Genomic DNA, 19,970 nt, shown 5'->3' with positions numbered 1-19,970 from the left:
CTTTCATTGTGCTTGTATATTTTAAGTTGAAAGTAAGCAGACACTCACTTTTAACAGGATTGAGTTTTGGTCGATGTCCAGAATGATAGAATAACTGGTCATATTTCCATGTTGGATACTTAATTCAGCCACCATACAAATCCCATGGCAACACGTCCTCCATCCTGCATAATCGGCAGCAGTGCAAGGAGCGTTTTTGACCCAATTCATTATAACTGCAACTATATGCCATATACATACACACCCTCCCGCTGGCCGTTACTACATGCCTGTCTGTGCATTCTCACTACTTTTCCTGTAACCCCCTTTGTTATATGCGGTGGACAGCATTCCAAGAAAGCGTCTTCTCGATAGGGAATCACTTTGATGTATATTGGCATATGTAATGTTGGCGAGAGACAAAAGGCATTCTGTTCAGGGATCCTGTGTCTACAGAACTGATAACCTGATAAAACGGGCAGCCTTGCATTAGTTAGAGCAACTGATGGGTGCTAGGGGAGGAGCAATTTAGTCTTTAAAATAATTATGGTGACATAATTCTTGTATTGTTTTTTATTTTTCTTCAATATATATACACAACTTCAGAAATGAAAGGGAATCATGACGGAAATTTTCCGTCATGTGTCCTTAAGGTGGTTTTAATGTAATCCTCTGGACTGAGAGGTCTGTGTAAGTTTAACGTCGGGCCCCAGGCTGCAATAAAACCCATTTGGATACTTTGGTTTACGGTTGCATCCTCATGTTAAGGCATGGTAATTAATTAGTTACAAGTAATGTGTGTTCTACTTATGTTTAGAATAATGGAGCTCTTTTTTTAGCAGTCCTTCTGTTTTGCAGTATTTGGTGTGTGTTTCTGTAGAAGTTTCCAAAGCATTGTTTAATATTTGTCCTTCCCGCCCCCTCGCCATTATACACAGCTCCGTTTCTTTCCATGACTTATTGCAACACACTCAAACCATAATAAATACCTTGAAATCCAAGTGCTCTGTAAGGCAGGGATTTTATTAGCAATATGTCAAACCGTAAGATTTATCGGGCGTCTTGGCTCCGGCATATAGTTCTATTGAAGCGCCATTTTTTTATTTTTTTTTCTCCTCACGAACTGCAGAGACTAATCCTTTCTTGAGAAGCGTTTGTGCCCTTGGTTTCACATTAAACTTTTTATGTGGGCAGCGAGAGGAATGAGGCTGCTGGTTCACAGCGTTTTGATCCATTGCAGCTTTTACTCTGAGCTTAGTAAAACTGGATTGAACGTAGCTGGACCCAGGCAAGTATCCAGATCATTCACACAAGATAAAGGAGAATAACGAAGAGTCACCAATTTCCTGAGCGCATTAACAAAAGTACATTGTGTTTCAGTAATGGGAAGCGGAATTCACTGAAATCACTTTGATTTGGTATCTCCTATAAAGACGTAAAATCTATAGAAAGTCTTCTTTCTCTTTTTTTTTTTTTTTTTCTCTCCCTCTTCTAACTCCTCATGGTCAAATTAGCCTCTTTTTTGTTTTTTACATTTACATGTAGTTTATAAGGGAAATTGGAGCCCCCTGCACATTTATATCAGCAACTCTACAGCTCCCTGTGCATTTTAAAAGGGTGGCACATTTGGTGTCTGCGAGAGGGATTTTAAGAATTAAATTAGTTCTTTTGGCAATAATTTCTGTTTGTTATTACCTCGCTTTAGTAAATTGTCAGCATTATTAAAAGGCTGTGCCCATACATAACCTCAGTATCATAATATCTGTGAGCAGGCGGAGCAAGGGTTGGCTTTATTTTGAGATTTAATTTTGCAGGGACCATCTTGGTATTCCGTTCTGGAAGTGCCTCTCTCACATTCCACAAACTGGTGGAGAGGTGTTTCCCCATTAATAACATTCACAGTGGGTTTTCTTTGTGGCTTTGCATAATTTTACACGTGATAAACACGTTTAGCTTCGTCTGAAAATGAGGACCGTGACAGCCATTTCAAACAGTTTGCCTACAGTGACCTAAGCTGTGATTTATAAGTTAAATAGTTTTCCCCACCCACCAGATAAGTCATTTAACCTTTTATTTGGGCCTTAATGGTATTAGATTTATATGTTGCATTTAGAGCATGTTAAAATATCAACGACAAACCTATAAAAAAATAAATCCTTTGACTAGCCGTGTAAAATGTTAAAGGGGACCTGTCTCTTTCCAGGGTTTAAATAATCGTTTAATACCTATACTTAAAGGGTTTTTCCCAAGCACCATAATCCCTTCAGCCCTTTGAAGAGGTCATGGTGCTTAAAGTCTGCACAGAAATTATTTTGGTGGAAGCCAAATGAGCTGATGTTTTTGCCAAGGGAGGCAGTGTAGAACGAGAACCGTGGGGAACACCAACAGAGGGGTTGTAGAGAAGAGGAAGAGCCCGGGATGTCTTTAGGGGCCTTACAAATTCCTTTTTCAAGCATGTTGTTCATTTTTTTTAATTTATTATATTTTTGTCACACCTACTGTACGTAAGCTAAATTGCATTTTTGCTTTTATAGAAACATTTCAAACCCTGTGTGAAATATTGCAAGATGAAGGACGTTGTAAATAATCATGTTAATTTACATATTGCAAAGCAATCTATACACAAACATGCTGTGTTTTGCTATCTTTATATGCTAGCCATGCATCCCTTGCTTCAAATAAATGTTGTTCTAATATTTTCCAATCACAGAGTGCTCGGTAGGGAGGAGTTAAACATCCCCTAAAAAACAGGATTTTGTTTTTCTTCCAGGATCCACAGATTGCGTATGCTTTGCAACTGTTGGTATTAACGACCCTGTGACTTCAGCTCTTCACATCATTTTAGGTATGTGTGAATTCTGTGTTTTATTTATTTATCTTTTCTTATTTCCTAGCAGGAATATCTATAAAATGCATAGCGTGAAGGAAAGAGTTGTTATTCATTTACTATTGTTTGTTTGTATGATTAAGATAAAGGGTTGCACATTATTGTTTTCCAGTTAATGGGCTGCTTGTGTATGCGCAGTACAGCTGCCGTTATCTTCCACTCAGTGCAAACAATAATGGCTGTTCTATTCCATGTGCACTTGTTTGCTATGGGGAATCAGTAGACTTGTGCATTCGTAAATGTCCAGCTATGGATTGATTATTGTGTCTGTCCTACGCCTCCCGTTTGGAAATGTGAGATCATAGTCAACGTGGTTTGGGGGGATTCTGAAAAGCCTTTTAATTAATTTGGCATTGCATTATATGGATCTAAATGGAAGGAACTGCTGGAGTTGTATTACTATGTATACAAGCATTGCTCTATAAAGATCTCTCTGGACCAGTGCAAGGTATGCACTGCAGAGCTGGCCATCTCACAGCAATTAATAATGCGTCTATGTATATTGTTTCTTATAGACTGTAATGAAATGAGGCTGTTCATAATAACATTGGATGTACTAGTATTGCCTCAAAACCTTACTTGTAGTATATCTGGGGGGGGGAAAGTATCCCTGATCTTTTTTTATTTAAAATAAAAAATGGACCATTTTCTCTTTTGTGCTTTTAAGATGATGTATACATTATACGTTATATCAGTACCGTTTTACAGCATGCTGCACTATAAGATGGCCTGTTTAGTCACGTCCCACCTATATCGGAAATAGACTTCCTTATAAAAACTATGCACACAGCTCCGCTACTAATATTACTGAATGATCTGAACAGTGAAACCACCTTCATTAGAAGGAGAGGACACCCAGGGAGACATAAAGTAAGGATATTGTTATCTGTTTGTAGTTTCTCTGACCGTCTGCAGCCAGGCTGTGAATTAAATGCAGCTCTCTCAGTGCTGTCTGGGCTGAGACTGTGTACATACCTTTTGATAAGGAAGTCTTTCTGGAATAAGTGTAACGATTGCTTCTGACGCCGGCCGCTCGGAACACGCCAACCTTTATGACGCGGCGCATGCGCGCCGACGTCAGAGAGAAAGTGCCGCTAAAATTCAAACGTGGCCACGCTCCCGGACCTTTTGGGGGAGTGGCTTTAAAGTTAAAGAACCCACACTATAAAAGGGCTATCGTGACACTTGTCAGGTGCCCTAGTGTGGTTCTTGTTTAAAGTCCCCTAGTGCTATTTACCACTGTTTGTCCTTTTTGGTATTTGACCCTTGGCTATCTCTCCGACTATTCTGTATTCTGGTTTCTGGTTTCCCGTTGCTTGGGTAATCGTGTGCCCGTCTTCTGTAATCCCTTGACCTCTGGCTATTTCTTTAACTATTCTCAGATGCTAGTCCGGCCACTCTAAGGTCCGGTAAACGTCTTCCTGAGGGTTTCACGCTGTGTGAAGGGGTCACTGTCGTGACAATAAGGGTGTGTGGTTAAGAAGGCCGGGTTACGGTGTAGCATGCTGTAAAACATTTTAAGATTGGAGCATGCAGAACACAACATATTAATAAAACCAAAATCTATCAAATGCCTTCAAGTTGTATTGGTGCCCATTTTAAATATAAAATTAATATATTTAAAGAAAATTAAAAAAAAAAAAAAAACTCTTTTTAGATTTTATAGATGTATTTTTTGTCCACTCGGTAAGTACAGTTTTTTTTTTTTTTTTTTTTTTTTTTTTTACACAAAATGTGTGTGTATTATATATATTTGTCTTTTTCTAGGGGATTCTCAGCCTTTGGATGTATGCTCTGTACATCGAAAGAAGAGGTTTCTGAAATACACGGTCTCTCTGTTGGGCTATGGTTTTTATGGTGACGTTTTAAAATGCAGTGAAAAGAATCGGTGGCTGGGTCCAGCTAGATACGACTTTGCAGGTAAATAATAATTTTTTTGTTTTTTATTTTGGCATGAAAACGTTAAAGGGGCATACACCATCAACTCTGTAATTGATTGTAGCTCATGATACATTTCTATTAACAACCTTTCTTGCAAAGTGATGTTATAATTTAGTTATTGATTGATATTGTTTAGAAGCAATGCGATATCATAGAAACATGAATTATTTGCATGTTGCTATTTTGCGACACTTGTGTATAAACAGTTTGGGGGCAAAGAGAAAGCTATAGAGAATCTACAAAATGTAAGATATGCTCTGCTATATATGTATATCAAGTAAATGTGATTGAAATATTAAGCAAATGCATGTAAATAGCTATGTATAGAAACATAGATTGTGACGGCAGATAAGAACCATTCGGCCCATCTAGTCCGCAATTTTCTAAATACTTTCATTAGTCCCTGGCCTTATCTTATAGTTAGGATAGCCTTATGCCTATCCCACGCATGCTTAAACTCCTTCACTGTGTTAACCTCTACCACTTCAGCTGGAAGGCTATTCCATGCATCCACTACCCTCTCAGTAGAGTAATACTTCCTGATATTTTTAAACTTTTGTCCCTCTAATTTAAGACTATGTTCTCTTGTTGAGGTAGTTTTTCTTCTTTTAAATATAGTCTCCTCCTTTACTGTGTTGATTTCCTTTACGTATTTAAATGTTTCTATCATATCCCCCCTGTCTCGTCTTTCCTCCAAGCTATACATGTTAAGATCCTTTAACCTTTCCTGGTAAGTTTTATCCTGCAATCCATGAACCAGTTTACTAGCCCTTCTCTGAACTCTCTCTAAGGTATCAATATCCTTCTGGAGATACGGTCTCCAGTACTGCGTACAATACTCCACCAGTGTTCTGTACAATGGCATGAGCACTTCTCTCTTTCTTCTGCTAATGCCTCTCCCTATACAACCAAGCATTCTGCTAGCATTTCCTGCTGCTCTATTACATTATATTCCTATCTTTGTCATCTGAAATAATTACTCCTAAATCCCTTTCCTCAGAGGTTGAGGTTAGTAGGGTATCAAATATCCTATACTCTGCCCTTGGGTTTTTACCCATATTGCACTTATCCACATTAAATGTCAGTTGCCACAGATCTGACCGTTTTTCTAATTTATTTAAATCATTAGCCATTTGGCTTATCCCTCCTGGAACATCAACCCTGTTGCAAATTTTAGTATCATCAGCAAAAAGACATACCTTACCATCAAGACCTTCTGCAATATCACTAATAAAAATATTAAAGAGAATGGGTCCAAGTACAGATCCCTGAGGTACCCCACTGGTGACAAGCCCAAGCTTCGAATATACTCCATTGGCTACAAGCCACTGCCTCACCCATTCAACAATATTGGAATCCAAAAGATTGCAGTTTATTGATGAGCCATCTATGTGCAACAGTGTCAAAAGCCTTACTGAAATCTAGGTAAGCAATGTCTACCGCACCACCCTGATTTAATATTTTAGTTACCCAATCAAAAAAAATCAATAAGATTAGTTTGGCATCATCTCCCTGAAGTAAACCCATGTTGTCTCTGATCTTGAAATCCATATGATTTTAGATGTTCAACAATCCTATCCTTTAACATGGTTTCCATCACTTTCCCCACTACTGAAGTAAAGCTTACTGGCCTGTAGTTACCCGACTCCTCTCTACTACCTTTCTTGTGAATGGTTTTGCTAGTACACCACTAAGCTCTTTTGATAACTTTGGGTGTATCGCATTCTTGCTTTTGATCTGTTCCAGAACTGCCATCCTATAAAATGTTCTTACCAATAAAACACTAGCTAAGACCTCAGTAATACCGTGTGGAGCAGATGGGACACAGTTTGGTAATCGGGAGTCTGGAATGGCATCATTAACAATGGTCTGTTTCTCTCCATTTTCCTGGACAGAATAAACATGAGAGCTGTTGTTTATTTATTTGAGTTTAACCTCTGAAGGACCAAACTTCTGGAATAAAAGGGAATCCTGACATGTCACACATGTCATGTGTCCTTAAGGGGTTAAAGGAACACTAAAGCTAATATTTTCCAAATGCTTTAGTCCCTATTATTATTTTTGTAATAAAATAAAGCTTTTCACTTGCCATCTTCCTTTGCCGAGGCTCCTTACCTCTCTGCCTCCCACAGACCTATTCAGATGTAGTGGCGTGGGTGAGTTTAGTGGGCCTTTTAACCTTGGCTTTGAATGGCATGGCCTAATGTTTTGAACAATGCCATGAATCGAATTCTATTGTGCTTTGCGCTTCATTCTTAGCTGTTATAATTTGAGTTGTTTGTGGTATTGTAGTTCTTGGTTATGTGATTGCTTGTTGATTATGCAGTCAGGTAAGGGCATTTCATTATTTTTTGTGAGCCAAGCCTCTCGTTCTAGTATTTTGCTCTGAGTTGCACATTCTACATAACCTGCTGGAAGACTAAAAATTCAACCCTGCATTAAAATATCAAATGAAAAAGCTGACACGCATGTTTCAATATCCTTGTAAAACTGCTTGGATAGATTACCGGAAATAACACAAACACATTAACATTCACCTTTATTCTATAACTTGTTTCCATAGGAATGGTTTATATTTCAGTCTTTGATCATGGGAAGACATGTCAATCTGTACCCCACTTATCATTTATCATATCTTCCTGTTTGTATGGAGTTATGCTTTCAGTGTTACGTCCCAGTAGGGAAATAAAAAATAAATAAATGTGCAATAAAACCATATAAGCCGTGATGAGCAATTAAAAATGTAAATGTGATTTGTGGGTTTAGGATTTCTTTGCTGTGCTACAGCGATCCATCATTTTACTGCACTAAATCTATCCGATGCCATAACATCCTTAAATGTAATTATGGAAATTGTATTTATTGTATTTCCAAAAATCTGTGTTCTTCAAAATAATATAAATCACCGCAATTTGCTTCAGTAAAATGGCTTTCACTCTTCCATCAAAATTAGGATGCAGTCAAATTACTGCCCAACTCCGCTGCACAATTCACTCCTGCTTTATTACATTTAGCAAAGTTTTTCCCATTTAAAAAGCCCCCGAGTCATTGCTATGTAAAAATCCTTTAAAGCATTTCAAAACTTATTCTCTACAGTGCATTTTTTGTATTTTGTGCTGATTTTATTCCCACTGTTATACTACAAAGACTTGCACATTAACGGACACTATAGTCAAGAGAACCACTACAGCTTAATGTATAGTATACAGCTTAATGTAATGGTTCTAGTGTGTATTGCCTGTCCCTGCTAAAGGCAGTGTTTACATAGCTGCCTAAGGATACCTCTAGTGGCAGTTACTCAGACGGCCACTAGAGGTGCTTCCTGTGTCAGTGCTGCACTAGTGTCCCAATGCTTATCTATGGGTAGGAATTGGATTGTCAGAGATCATCAAGATTGCTGATCTCTGCCACGGAGACGGGGCCATCTGTGGCGAGTCCTGCTCAGTGTGGTGTCCATCAATATGTATACATGATGTGTCCCTGAACACATGGTGGATCTGGTAACCGTATCTAAATGTATTTATATCTTTATATCAAGACTGTCTAAATGGATGTGAATTATTATTCATTACTAAAAGTTATATAACCTTATATGCATCACAACGTCACGCTTGTATATCTTTTTATAGGGATCAAGACCTTTTTGTCTCATCACTGCTATGAAGGAACGGTGTCTTTTCAAGCAGCCAAGTGGGCAGCGGGGTCTCCAAGGGACCTAACCCGATGCATGTCTGGGTGAGTGGACAGAGCTGGGTTGCAATATTCGTACTCCAGGTGGGATATGGAGGAAATGTTTCATCACAACGTGATGTTTGTTATTCCAGGTGTGATATTTGCAGACAAAGTAGCAAACAGCTGGACGAACATCAGAAAGCACAAGCGCTTGGCTCACTGCAGAATGGTAAGAACTCAAGTTATTGGCAGTAGCTTCAGGTTTGTCATCTATTGCCTTCTTAGACAACAGCTGGAGTGATGAGAGTAGTAATCCATAGAAAGCTTTCTAAACCCTGAGAGAGAGAGACTATCTTTTGTCTCCGGTTTGGTAATATCCGCTAACCTGTGCTCATTGGAATTCAGGGAAAAAAATAACATTGTGTCTACGAAGATATGATTTATCTGTTCAACTTTCCAGTCAGAATTATTGCAGCACACAAGGGAAAAAAAGATTTAACAATTTCACCGTGATTGTTTGACATGTGCCAGTACAACTGAGTATTAACTTTGGAGGTGTTAACTATGCAACTATGGTGTATCGCTCCTAGCTGGGCCAGTGCTTTAACCCCTTAAGGACACATGCCATGTGTGACATGTCATGATTCCCTTTTATTTCGGAAGTTTGGTCCTTAAGGGGTTAATGCACGTTTTCCTGAACTGAATAGTGCTTTAGTTCTCATCTCTAACTTTAGAATATGACAGAATCCTGCAGCCTTATAAATACTGCTGGGAATTATTTTTTTATTTTATTTTACATTATACAAATCTCAATGAAAGATTTCTAGTATTAAAAATAGTTTTAAGGTGACAGTTGTACTTTCAATCTGGACTAATTTCACCGCATGAAGCTTCCGATGGCTCAGATTTCCTGCAAGGTTGCAACGTTAAAGGGGAATTTTTTCTTAAAATATGCATTACCTGGGGGGCGGAGCCTGACCAGCATCCTGATCACACACATGGCTGCAGAGCTCCTGCAACTAAATCTTAAAAACTGCCAAAAGACAAGCAAAAACGACTCCCATCACCCCGAGACAAACCTGCCTGAGCTCGGTATGCCCCACTGAACACGGAGATATCCGTCTCGGGAGAATCGGTTCACAAAATCCAAGGATGCAGAAATGCGGCCTACAGGCGCGGGAACAGGGGAGAGACGGCCGATCTCCCCGTCCTCTCGTCAACCGCACCGGTGGCATGATGTTCCGCCCCCTCCCTCCGGATCGGTGGGGGTTATCCCGATCCAAACCTGGTCGCCCAGGAGACAAGCGACGAACCTGTACTGCAGGCTTATAACGCCAACACCTAAGGCCCCACAAGACTGCTTGGGCCCACACAAAATGGCGACTCGGCAGCGGCAAGCTACTAACCACGCATTAATTAAACCTCCTAAACAAACACAGGAGTTTTATGAGCGGATCAGCTCTATATTCTGGACGAAGCTTCATGCCCAGAGGAGACCCTTTCTGGTGGCAATTAAAGCTGTGGCGGCTTGGATTCGCCATGCACTAAGGCGCCGTCTGGGCGGATGCCCCTCACGTACCTCCAATGAGCCGGCACGACGAAAAGCAGTAACAGGTACCCGGGGCACCGGCACAAGCGCCCCAATGCCAAGGGGAAGTTGTCACCAGCACACCCCGCCTGCCCACTCCTCAGGAGCCCCAAACACCCTCCTTAAACAGAGCGCTTCTTCCTCCTCACCTGCATGTAACAGCAACCGCGACGCTGACCGGGAGACAGAGAGGCTGGATGCCGGTGTGCGACACGGGTGGAAATCCCCTCCGCGGCCCACAGAGGTGCAGATTCCGGAAGACCCACAGCAAGGGGACCGACGCAGCCTGAAGGAAGGCATAGGATGAAGGGACTTTACAACAACCGTGACACACAACTGGGACTACTCAGTTTACAGGGCGGCATGCCACCCAAGACCTCAGATCACAGCGAAAATATTATTATTACTCGTAACTGGTCTATCTGCTGTTTAACCTAGCCTGCACTAATGTCTTTATATAGCACGTAGATAGCAAGCCAACCCTTACTTAATGCACAACCCCTATGGCAAAGGCCTCATGGTAGCCACTTACGATATATCTTGAACGTTTATTCTTTTGTGCTCCTGTAATGATGTTATAACCTTATAATTTTTTTAGTCCATAAGCCTGTTACTTAACTTCATTGCACGAAAATAGCATTATCTAACAATGCAAACTTAATACGCATGTTATGCATGGGATGGATTTATACGCTGAGGCTAACATAACAGTCATTTAATCTATACCTAGCCAGACTAGAGCTATGCCTGACCATCTAGCTAAACCGCTTCGGTTATATATATATAATGCAGCCTGGAGCATCGGACGTAAATAAACATGCACAGTTTAGTACACATTATGAGCTTAACCGAATATTAGCTTGTGACATTCCAGTGCCTAGAAAGGGGCTAGTGTAGAGTGCATCACAGGTTAACTCACTGCTTTGTCTCTCCTGTAGTCAGGTAAAAAACATAACGCTGAAAACCCCATGCTATTGTGTTCATAATTGCAGTACTCCGAATCTGTGTCTTTCCTATGTCTCTACCTGCTAATGTTGAAAAGCTAGTTATATTTTTCAGTTTAAAAATTCAAGCACTTGTATTGTTTAATTACTTAATCTCAATGTCAGTATCTGTCTAGATCATCAACGCTTTATTTTGTCTGTTACACTGACATAAGCTGCAGTTTAACCCTGAACCGAGCATGACACTTACAACAAAAAATGTGCAGATGTAACCCTGGTCGTTTAATGGCTGGCACCTACTGTTGTGGTAGGGCCGGCGTGTCTGTTATCACTATGCACGTAAAAATAAAGAATTTCAAAAAAAATAAATATGCATTAGCTACATAATGCCTGTAAAAATGGAGATCATCTCCAAGCAGACTGTCCCTTTAAACTGTAACTGTTAAAGTTGCAGTTCTGTTACTTATTGCTTAACTATAAACCAGCTAATCTTTATAGTAAAACATTTCACACAAAAATAGACATGTTAATTTAATTGTACGTTCTCTATCTGTATCAATGTATAACTCTCTCTCGCTCTCTCTCTCGATAGAGGTCTGTTCCTGCCTCTTTCTATACAGTAAAACACCTTCTATGTCCTCCGATGAGAATTGAATTATGAAATGGAAAGTTTTGAAACCTCTTGAATTAGTAGGAACATGAAGAGTATCAGCCCTTGACTGTAACAGATGGGCAGTAAATGGCTTCTATGATTATTTGAAATCTCCTATTATAGCACAGGTGGAAGTCATTTAATTGGCTCATCTGGTGGCAAGGGCGAAATATTTGTTTTTGCCTTGTTTTTTTTCAACTCTGTGCATGTCATGCAAACGACTCCTGGTGCAGAGTTGCAAAAAAACACTTTCAAATTGCAGGGCTTGTTATTAACCCCATCTTCTGCCTGTGACAAGGTTAATATGGGCAAAGAGTAATGGATTTTAAGTATTTGGCAAATCTGTTGCGAGTGATTCATCCAGATGTCTTTGGAAACAAAAGGCAATTATGTGATTGGCAGATAGCTGTATAGCGAGAGAGTTGGCACTAGCAGTAGAAGGCTTTCCAAACAGAGGCTCGTGAATATGAGATTATACTCGGTGTATTGATGGGAATACTTATTTTTTAGTGCGTTTGATGTATAGCTGAGGACATTTTTTTTGCATTATTTTCTTGGTTATTTGTCATTTATGGATTTTCTGTTGAAATTAATTCACAAAGCAATTTCCATAATCTGTTGGTTCATTTATAAGAAGCCGGATTGTTTTCTGACTGTTGGCCTCTATTTTATTAGTTAGTGTCAGTTGAAACTTGCATTGACTAGTAGATTCCATAACCTCTAACCACTTCCTAAAGTCCAATATGATTTAATTAAACAAATACATTTTTAGTTTTAACAAAGCTGTAAAACCCAACTGGTGGAAACTGCTCCATTCTAAACACCTCATCGTGTGTGTCTGTCTGTCCTTCCTCTGTCTGTCCGTCTGTCCTCTGTCTGTCCGTCTGTCCGTGGCTTTTATTAGGTGAATCATCCGGCTTGGTTATGGTTAATGGTAGTTAAGGAGCTTTAAACACAATAAATTTGATTTAACAATTTCGAATGTATCCTGACACTTCCCTTCGAAATACTAGTGACCCACAATATATTGTTCATTTTTATTTCTTTACTAGTTGATAGACAGGTTTCCCATTCTATATAAAATGCTAGATATCGACATACAAATATGTCTCTAGACCACCGTCCGTCACTGTTTAACTACTTTATATCTTTGTTGTATACGCTGTTCTTGTAGTTGCAAAACTTTATTTAGAATTATCTTCTTCTTATAAAAGGGAGATATGTGTACTCTTTGCAAATTGTTATCATAACGTCTTATTGTGCTCCGTTACTAAAGCCTGCGATGATTGACTCTTGTATATCTCAATAGAAATGAAAATTGAGAGGAAAAAAAGATTCCTGTAGAATAGATTTCACAAACACACATAATGAAAAATGTAAATCTCCATTAAAGAGGCTCCTCATACTGAAATCTGATGAAAGAGAAGATTTCTGTATTTTAGAGAAAGCAGCATTATGTTACGGATAATTTGTAGAAGTAAAGGGTTTGGAATGGACTTTTTGTGATAGAACGTTATTTCACAATAAGAGACCATCACTTTGAAGAACACAAAGCTGTATTGCTAGGAGACTTTGACTGTTATACGGTAAAGAATAGGGGATTGGGCATCTCTAGGTCCTGTTGTAGTATAATGTATTTTTTATTTTTTTATTTAAAACACATCAAGACAGCATGTGGATAATTGTCCTTTAGTGGTAATTTATATTTTCGCATCCCACATTGGATAAGGTCTTCTCTAACGAGAAAGATAAAAGCCTCATTTAACCTATACTTATTTGTATGGTGGGTATTTAAATACCATTCCTCCAGCTGTTGTCTGATTTTAGGACTTTCTTAAAGGACCACTATAGTGCCAGGAAAACAAACTCGTTTTCTTGGCACTATAGTGTTAATAGGTTCCCCTCCCGCCGGGCTCTATGAGGAGGAAGGGCTTACCTTTCTCCAGTGCCGGGCTCCCTCTGCGCTGGGGAATCTCCTCCCTCTTCCGCCGAATGTGCACTGAAAATCACAGTGAGAAGCGCGGAAGCTCCTCTAGCGGCTCTCAGTGAGACAGCCACTAGAGGCTGGATTAACCCTAATGTAAACATAGCAGTTTCTCTGAAACTGCTATGTTTACAGCTGCAGGGTTAACCCTAGATGGACCTGGCACCCAGACCACTTCATTGAGCTGAAGTGGTCTGGGTGCCTATGGGCAGAAAACAAGGGCAGCAGAATTTGCAGAAACTAAGTAAATAGTTCTAATGTGTATGTACAGAATATTTTAGTGTTCTGCAATTTTACACTCACTATTTATGTACCCCCCTCAATAGGAAAAACTCTGGACGCAGTCTCAAATTCATAAAGAATCCTAAATCCCCAATTACTGCGTCTTGATGCTTCTAGTGAAGAAAGAGAGAAAGATTAACCGCACAACGCAATATAGCAGACAGATCTGCTTTTTAAAATATTATGTATTATTGGCTAGGCAAGAATATGTGAAATCCCTAATAAATAAGGAAAACTTAATACAAACGCTTCACGTTCAGATTGCACTTCAGAATTAGTCTTTTACGAGGATATATAATGGGTTTTTCTCCAACCAAAAAACAATGTTTTTTTCATAAAACTTTTTTTTTTATTAATTTTTTGTTAGGGTAACCTTTTGTGAGATGCATGCTGCTATTGGCTATCTGGCGGGAGCATGCTCTGAGTGCTGGTATTGAATGCCAATTTAACACAGACATTGACATTAGCCAGTCTGGAACCTCCAACAGCAAAGGGGTTAATCTCTGTTTGTGCAGTGTTTCAAAGCGAAATTCAGAGCACAGGTACCATGACCACTTAAAATCACTAAAGTGGTCATGGAGCTTGAACTAACTCTCTTAACCAAGACATTCTTTGTTCTGCCTCTGTGAATCATTTAGTGTGTACTTTCACTCCCTTGTCACAGGTCAAAGAAGGAAAAAAAACAAAAACCACAGCCATGTGTTTTATGTGAGTTTTTTTTGTAATGCACAAGTAATCTAGTTACAGCCATGTTAGTGGTAGTGTCCCTGTAAAGACAAATCGCCTAGACTGACCTGGGGATGGTTCACAAATGTACTGCTGTGTCATTAGCCACCAATCTACTCTCTCTGTCCAGCTGCTCTCCAACTGTGACGAGGATGTAAATGTCATTCTTTTAAATCCCTGGGGGTTTTTTTTCTCCTCACAATGAAGGAAAAATACCAACAATTTAAGATCTATTCCTCGTGTAATAATTACCTTTCTGCATGCTTGAATAAGAGTTAATTGGCACCAAACCTGTGGAGTAGTCTGCGAGTTGGATAACTGCTTTAGAATGCTTTCAACGCTGGCTGTTTCACGCCCCTACCCTGAATCCTTCTAATATTGGGGAATTACATTTTCTAACTTGCTTTCAATTCTTTCTTTAAATGTTTGCAAGAATAATAGGCTGTCCATGTGCCACCCCCTCGCCTGTTTGGTTTTGTTGAAGGTTTTTACAGCCAGTGGTAGATATTTTCTCCTTCTCTTCTCTGTGATTATCCTGATAAGAGACTTTAATGTGATGTTTGGTGGAGTGGTTCCTAAAAGAACATTTTAAATCACTTTACTTTTTTTTTTTTTTACACAAGTTAAATCAGCATTGTCATAATCTTGGTGCATGCTGTCAATTCATTTCTTAGTTACATTATAGTGTTTTTTATGTTCTGTGTAAAGCAGAGCACTGTTGCTAGTGGATCTTAAAATATAACAACCAAGGGTGCATTAATATGTAAACCATTTCAAATAAATTCATAAACATGTTTCATACATGGTCATTGGGTCACAGTTTATTCCATCATCCTCATTTATTTGAAATGGTCTTGGTGCCTGGAGTCTGTATGTTCTGTGTAGTAACGCTGACCATACCGAGTTTAACCCCTTCACCTTTGACAGCTTTATGGGGTTTCATCATCCATCCAGGAACAGGTTGATGGCCTAAGAGTCTCTTCCTGGTTAGTGAGGAGTCTAGTTGTAGCTGCACACAGACCCACTGAGCAGCACAGGGAAGGAATCTGGGAATTTATATATTTTTAAATCATTTTTAATGCATTATCTATATGTTACAAATAGGAAGTAATTTTACTCTGATAGTTTCCCTTTAATGGCAAATTGTATTTATTATATTAAAAAGAGAGAAATCCTATTGTTGAGCATAATATCCTCTGATGGGTCATCGTGTAATCAAGCCTGCTTTCTAACATTGAATTGTGAAACTTTGTATTTTTGTACTAGAACAAGAAGATTGGAAGACAATCAAAGGGAAGTTCATGGCAGTCAATGCAGCCAACATGTGCTGTGCCTGCCCGCGAAGTCCAAAGGGTCTCTCCCCGGCAGCTCATTTGGCAGATGGAGCGGCGGATCTCATTGTGGTTCATAAATGCTCCAGGCTAAATTTTCTAAGGCACCTTATCAGACACACGAACAAGAAAGACCAGGTACTGTGTATGCAGAATGTGAAAATAGATAAACTGCGCACTTCTAAAATATATTGTGATTGCAGCTCTGTTAGCAAGCATTTTTCTTTCCCGGGAGGAGTACCTGCATTTTTAAAGCTTATTTAATATATTTTTGTTTCACTGGACTTGCAACTGCAGCTGGAAAGCTGGCAAAGATCAGGAAGTAGCTGAGATTGTTCCACCATTGCTCCCACTGATTGGTCTCCCATGATAGTTTTTTGTATTCCTTAAACTCTCGCTGGACAGGGAATTTGGAAATAGTTTGTTGCATTCATTAAAAAGTGTATCTGATTACAAAGTAGCTTCATTCATGCTAATTGTCAAACTTATTTTGCAGCTAAGTCAAGTTGGCAAGCATCCTAATATGACCTGCAATTGTAATAATACTATACCAAAAAAAAATGAAACCACCTTGTCTTGTGATGTTAGTTTGTCCACTACTGTATTATTACTTGCTGTAGCTAGCGATGCATATATACTTTTACTTATTATGTTTATATGGTAAATGTAAGCATGTCCGCATGCTTTACATAAGGGAACAAAAATGAGCAAAATGTGACACTTAATTCTTGCATTGAGTTTTTGTAGTTTGGTTTGGCTTATGTAATATTTTTATTTCTAACCAGACCACATCTTTGGCACATTTTTTTGCATCTGAATAATATATATATATAGAGATGTCCCGAACTGTTCGCCGGCGAACATAGCTTGTTCGCGGTCGCCGCGGCGGGCGAACATATGCGATGTTCGGTCCACCCCCTATTAGTCATGGAGGTGGGAGGGTCTGGGAGGGAGGGTCTGCTGCTGATTGGCTGGAATGTGTCTGCTGACTGAGGTACAGGGTCAAAGTTTACTCAATGATGACGAATAGGGGGCGGACCGAACATCGCATATGTGAGCGCGGCGACCGCGAACAAGCTATGTTCGCCGGCGAACTGTTCGGGACATCTCTATATATATGAATTCTCTTTCAGTTCAGTATTTTTGTAGTTGACAATCTTTCATAGATCGACACATGCGTTTGTTTTCGGACTAATCGAATTTTTTTTTAATATTTCAGCTTATTTGTTTTAGGACAAAATGTTTCTCGAACAATCAAATGAGCCACTGAACGCATTTCTTTCCATGCCATTCGTTACGATTATGAGTGAATGAATATCCCCCTTTAAAAATTCATTAATTTTCATGGAGATTATGAATTGTCTGAAATGTATAAAATAAACTAAATTTTGATCAAACTTCGGAGTAACTGAATAGATATACGAAACATATTTCAGTTGAACTGAAAATCTTCAGAACAGACCTAATCAAACAAAAGCAAACATTCTTCCTGTGCTTATCTCTAGTCTTTTCATTTAGTTAAATTTGACTATTTTTCCTCCATCTGTAGTTTGACTTTCCATTTGTCGAAGTTCATCGGGTGAAAACTTTTCAATTTACCCCAAAACATTTTGAAGTTGAAGATGAAGATGGCGACGCAGAGAGCACAGACCTAAGGATTTCTGGAAAAAAGAACTTTGCACAGATCTGTACAGATCATCCCTCGTGTGGATGTAATCAGGTGAATAGCATCTGGAATTGTGATGGAGAGACCCTGGACCAGACTGCCATTGAGATGAGGTATGCTGCTTTCCAATCCATTGAGGTTTCTGGAACGTTTATTTCATTTTCAGTAATAGGCGATCTAAACTTGGAATTCACCTTCTGTTCCCTTTTTAGATATTTTCCACAATATGGCAAACTCCTTTAATAGTGATGGGGAATCTCAGCAAACTAGATAGTCATAGTCTTGTGGCTTTTAAATGTAGTTTTATATCATTATTTTCTCCTGTTCCCTTTATTCCATATATGTATACAACTCTGTCAATTTTCTTGTGTAATTTTTGTTTTCATGCTCTGTTTTGAAATTGACACTTCTTGTAAAATAATACAAATGGACACAATGTCTGCTAAAGATAAGGTGCTTTAGGTTTGGAGTTTGCCTTTAATAATAATTATTCTAGATGAAAGTTTAACCCGCCCTTTACCTCGGAAGTGCCTATAGTGGCTGTCAGAGTTACTGCCACGAGAGGCAGGTAAGCTCTGATATGTAAACAGTGCTTTTCCTGCGTAAAAGCAATATATTCAGTTGCAGGGTTAAAACAGGGGCATGGCACCCAGACCACCTTATTGATGTGAAGTAGTCTGGGTGCCTATAGTGCCCCTGTAAGAAAAAATAATGAAACCTTTTATAAAATTCCCAGAAATGTTGTGTCTTACATATTTTGTTATGTTATGTCTCCACATTGATGTGCTTTAATTGTAGTTTCTTCTTTTCCCAGGGTCCACTGTCAGTTGATTAAATTATTTGCACGCGGTGTCGAAGACCCCAAGCCAAAAAATAAATGCTCAAGCAGAATTTAGGGAAATGTATTTTTAGAAGTCTTTTTTTTTTATGAAGACTGTGATGTGTGCTGCCCTACTAATTTTATTTATTTTACATATTATGTGTATGTTTTTGAAGGAAAAAGTGTGGATGATGTTAAAAAAAAAAAAAAAAAAAAAAAGAAATCATTAGTTTGTTGTGGATAGTTTTTAGGGTTTTTTTTTTTCTTCTAACTTTGCACCTTTTATTTTTGTCAATATTACCAGATGCTGGTATCATCATAACGCTATGTCGCTTTTTAAATGGCAGTTTTTTTTGTAAATGAGAAAAGTTGTTACTTTGTATTGTATGACAGTAAACCTGTATCTAGATTATTTGTCATATTAAGTTCTAATATGGGTAAAGTAATAATCTAAAACATAAAATTGTATTGTGGATCATAAGCAAGAATACCGCCTGTGGTAATTGCTTAATTGTTCAGAATAACAAAGTCCTTTTTATAAAAAAAAAAACCTTGGTTGTAGATCCTTGTGGATTTACCAAAGACTAATTTTGTCAGACTGCTAACAAGCCAGAATCAGGAATTATTTTATTTTTCTTGGCTACATAACAGCATCAAGTTAATAAGGTCATATATTAATGGGTCACTACTAAATAAATGATTTGCTAAACAGTAACTTATTTTATTATGTAAATGAATTTATCATGGGTTTAAATTTGGTGCGCACAAATTAAGGATATCATGTACCAAAGAAATGAATTCTTACCAATCCAAAAAAAAAAAAATGGCTTATTCACCCATGTCCCTATAAAGTAAAGGGATGCCTCTGTCTGTTACTCTGAAATTCTGGCTTGTTAGTGGCTCACAGGAACGGAAGCCCGGTCACTTGGCGTCCTTATTAATTTCATTTGGTCCTGGAGATCGGCTTAAAGGGACACTATAGTCACCTGAACAACTTTAGCTTAATGAAGCAGTTTTGGTGTATAGAACATGCCCCTGCAGCCTCACTGCTCAATCCTCTGCCATTTAGGAGTTAAATCCCTTTGTTTATGAACCCTAGTCACACCTCCCTGCATGTGACTTGCACAGCCTTCCATAAACACTTCCTGTAAAGAGAGCCCTATTAAGGCTTTCTTTATTGCAAGTTCTATTTAATTAAGATTGTCTTATCCCCTGCTATGTTAATAGCTTGCTAGACCCTGCAAGAGCCTCCTGTATGTGATTAAAGTTCAATTTAGAGATTGAGATACAATTATTTAAGGTAAATTACATCTGTTAGAAAGTGAAACCAGTTTGTTTTTTCCATGCAGGCTCTGTCAATCATAGCCAGGGGAGGTGTGGCTAGGGCTGCATAAACAGAAACAAAGTGATTTAACTCCTAAATGACAGTGAATTGAGCAGTGAAATTGCAGGGGAATGATCTATACACGAAAACTGCTTTATTTAGCTAAAGTAATTT

The 19,970-nt window shown here is 38.8% G+C and overlaps 1 protein-coding gene across 1 annotated transcript in view; it reads left to right on the top strand.

Annotated features, from left to right (window-relative positions):
* The window catches only part of CERK (ceramide kinase), a 51,016-nt gene extending 31,581 nt beyond the window's left edge, over positions 1–19,435 (top strand). The window contains exons 8-14 of the mRNA XM_063446785.1: positions 2,750–2,824; positions 4,634–4,786; positions 8,437–8,542; positions 8,632–8,708; positions 15,922–16,124; positions 17,536–17,765; positions 18,467–19,435. Coding sequence (XP_063302855.1) covers positions 2,750–2,824; positions 4,634–4,786; positions 8,437–8,542; positions 8,632–8,708; positions 15,922–16,124; positions 17,536–17,765; positions 18,467–18,548 — 926 coding nt within the window. The 3' untranslated portion in view covers positions 18,549–19,435. The remainder of the gene's footprint in view (positions 1–2,749; positions 2,825–4,633; positions 4,787–8,436; positions 8,543–8,631; positions 8,709–15,921; positions 16,125–17,535; positions 17,766–18,466) is intronic.
* Positions 19,436–19,970: the final 535 nt, after the last annotated feature.

Source organism: Pelobates fuscus, chromosome 3 (genome assembly GCF_036172605.1).
Source record: "Pelobates fuscus isolate aPelFus1 chromosome 3, aPelFus1.pri, whole genome shotgun sequence".
NCBI classification, from domain to species: Eukaryota; Metazoa; Chordata; class Amphibia; order Anura; family Pelobatidae; genus Pelobates; species Pelobates fuscus.
The sequence above is the reverse complement of the archived record's forward strand: the minus strand, read 5'-3'. Positions and strand labels throughout refer to the sequence as shown.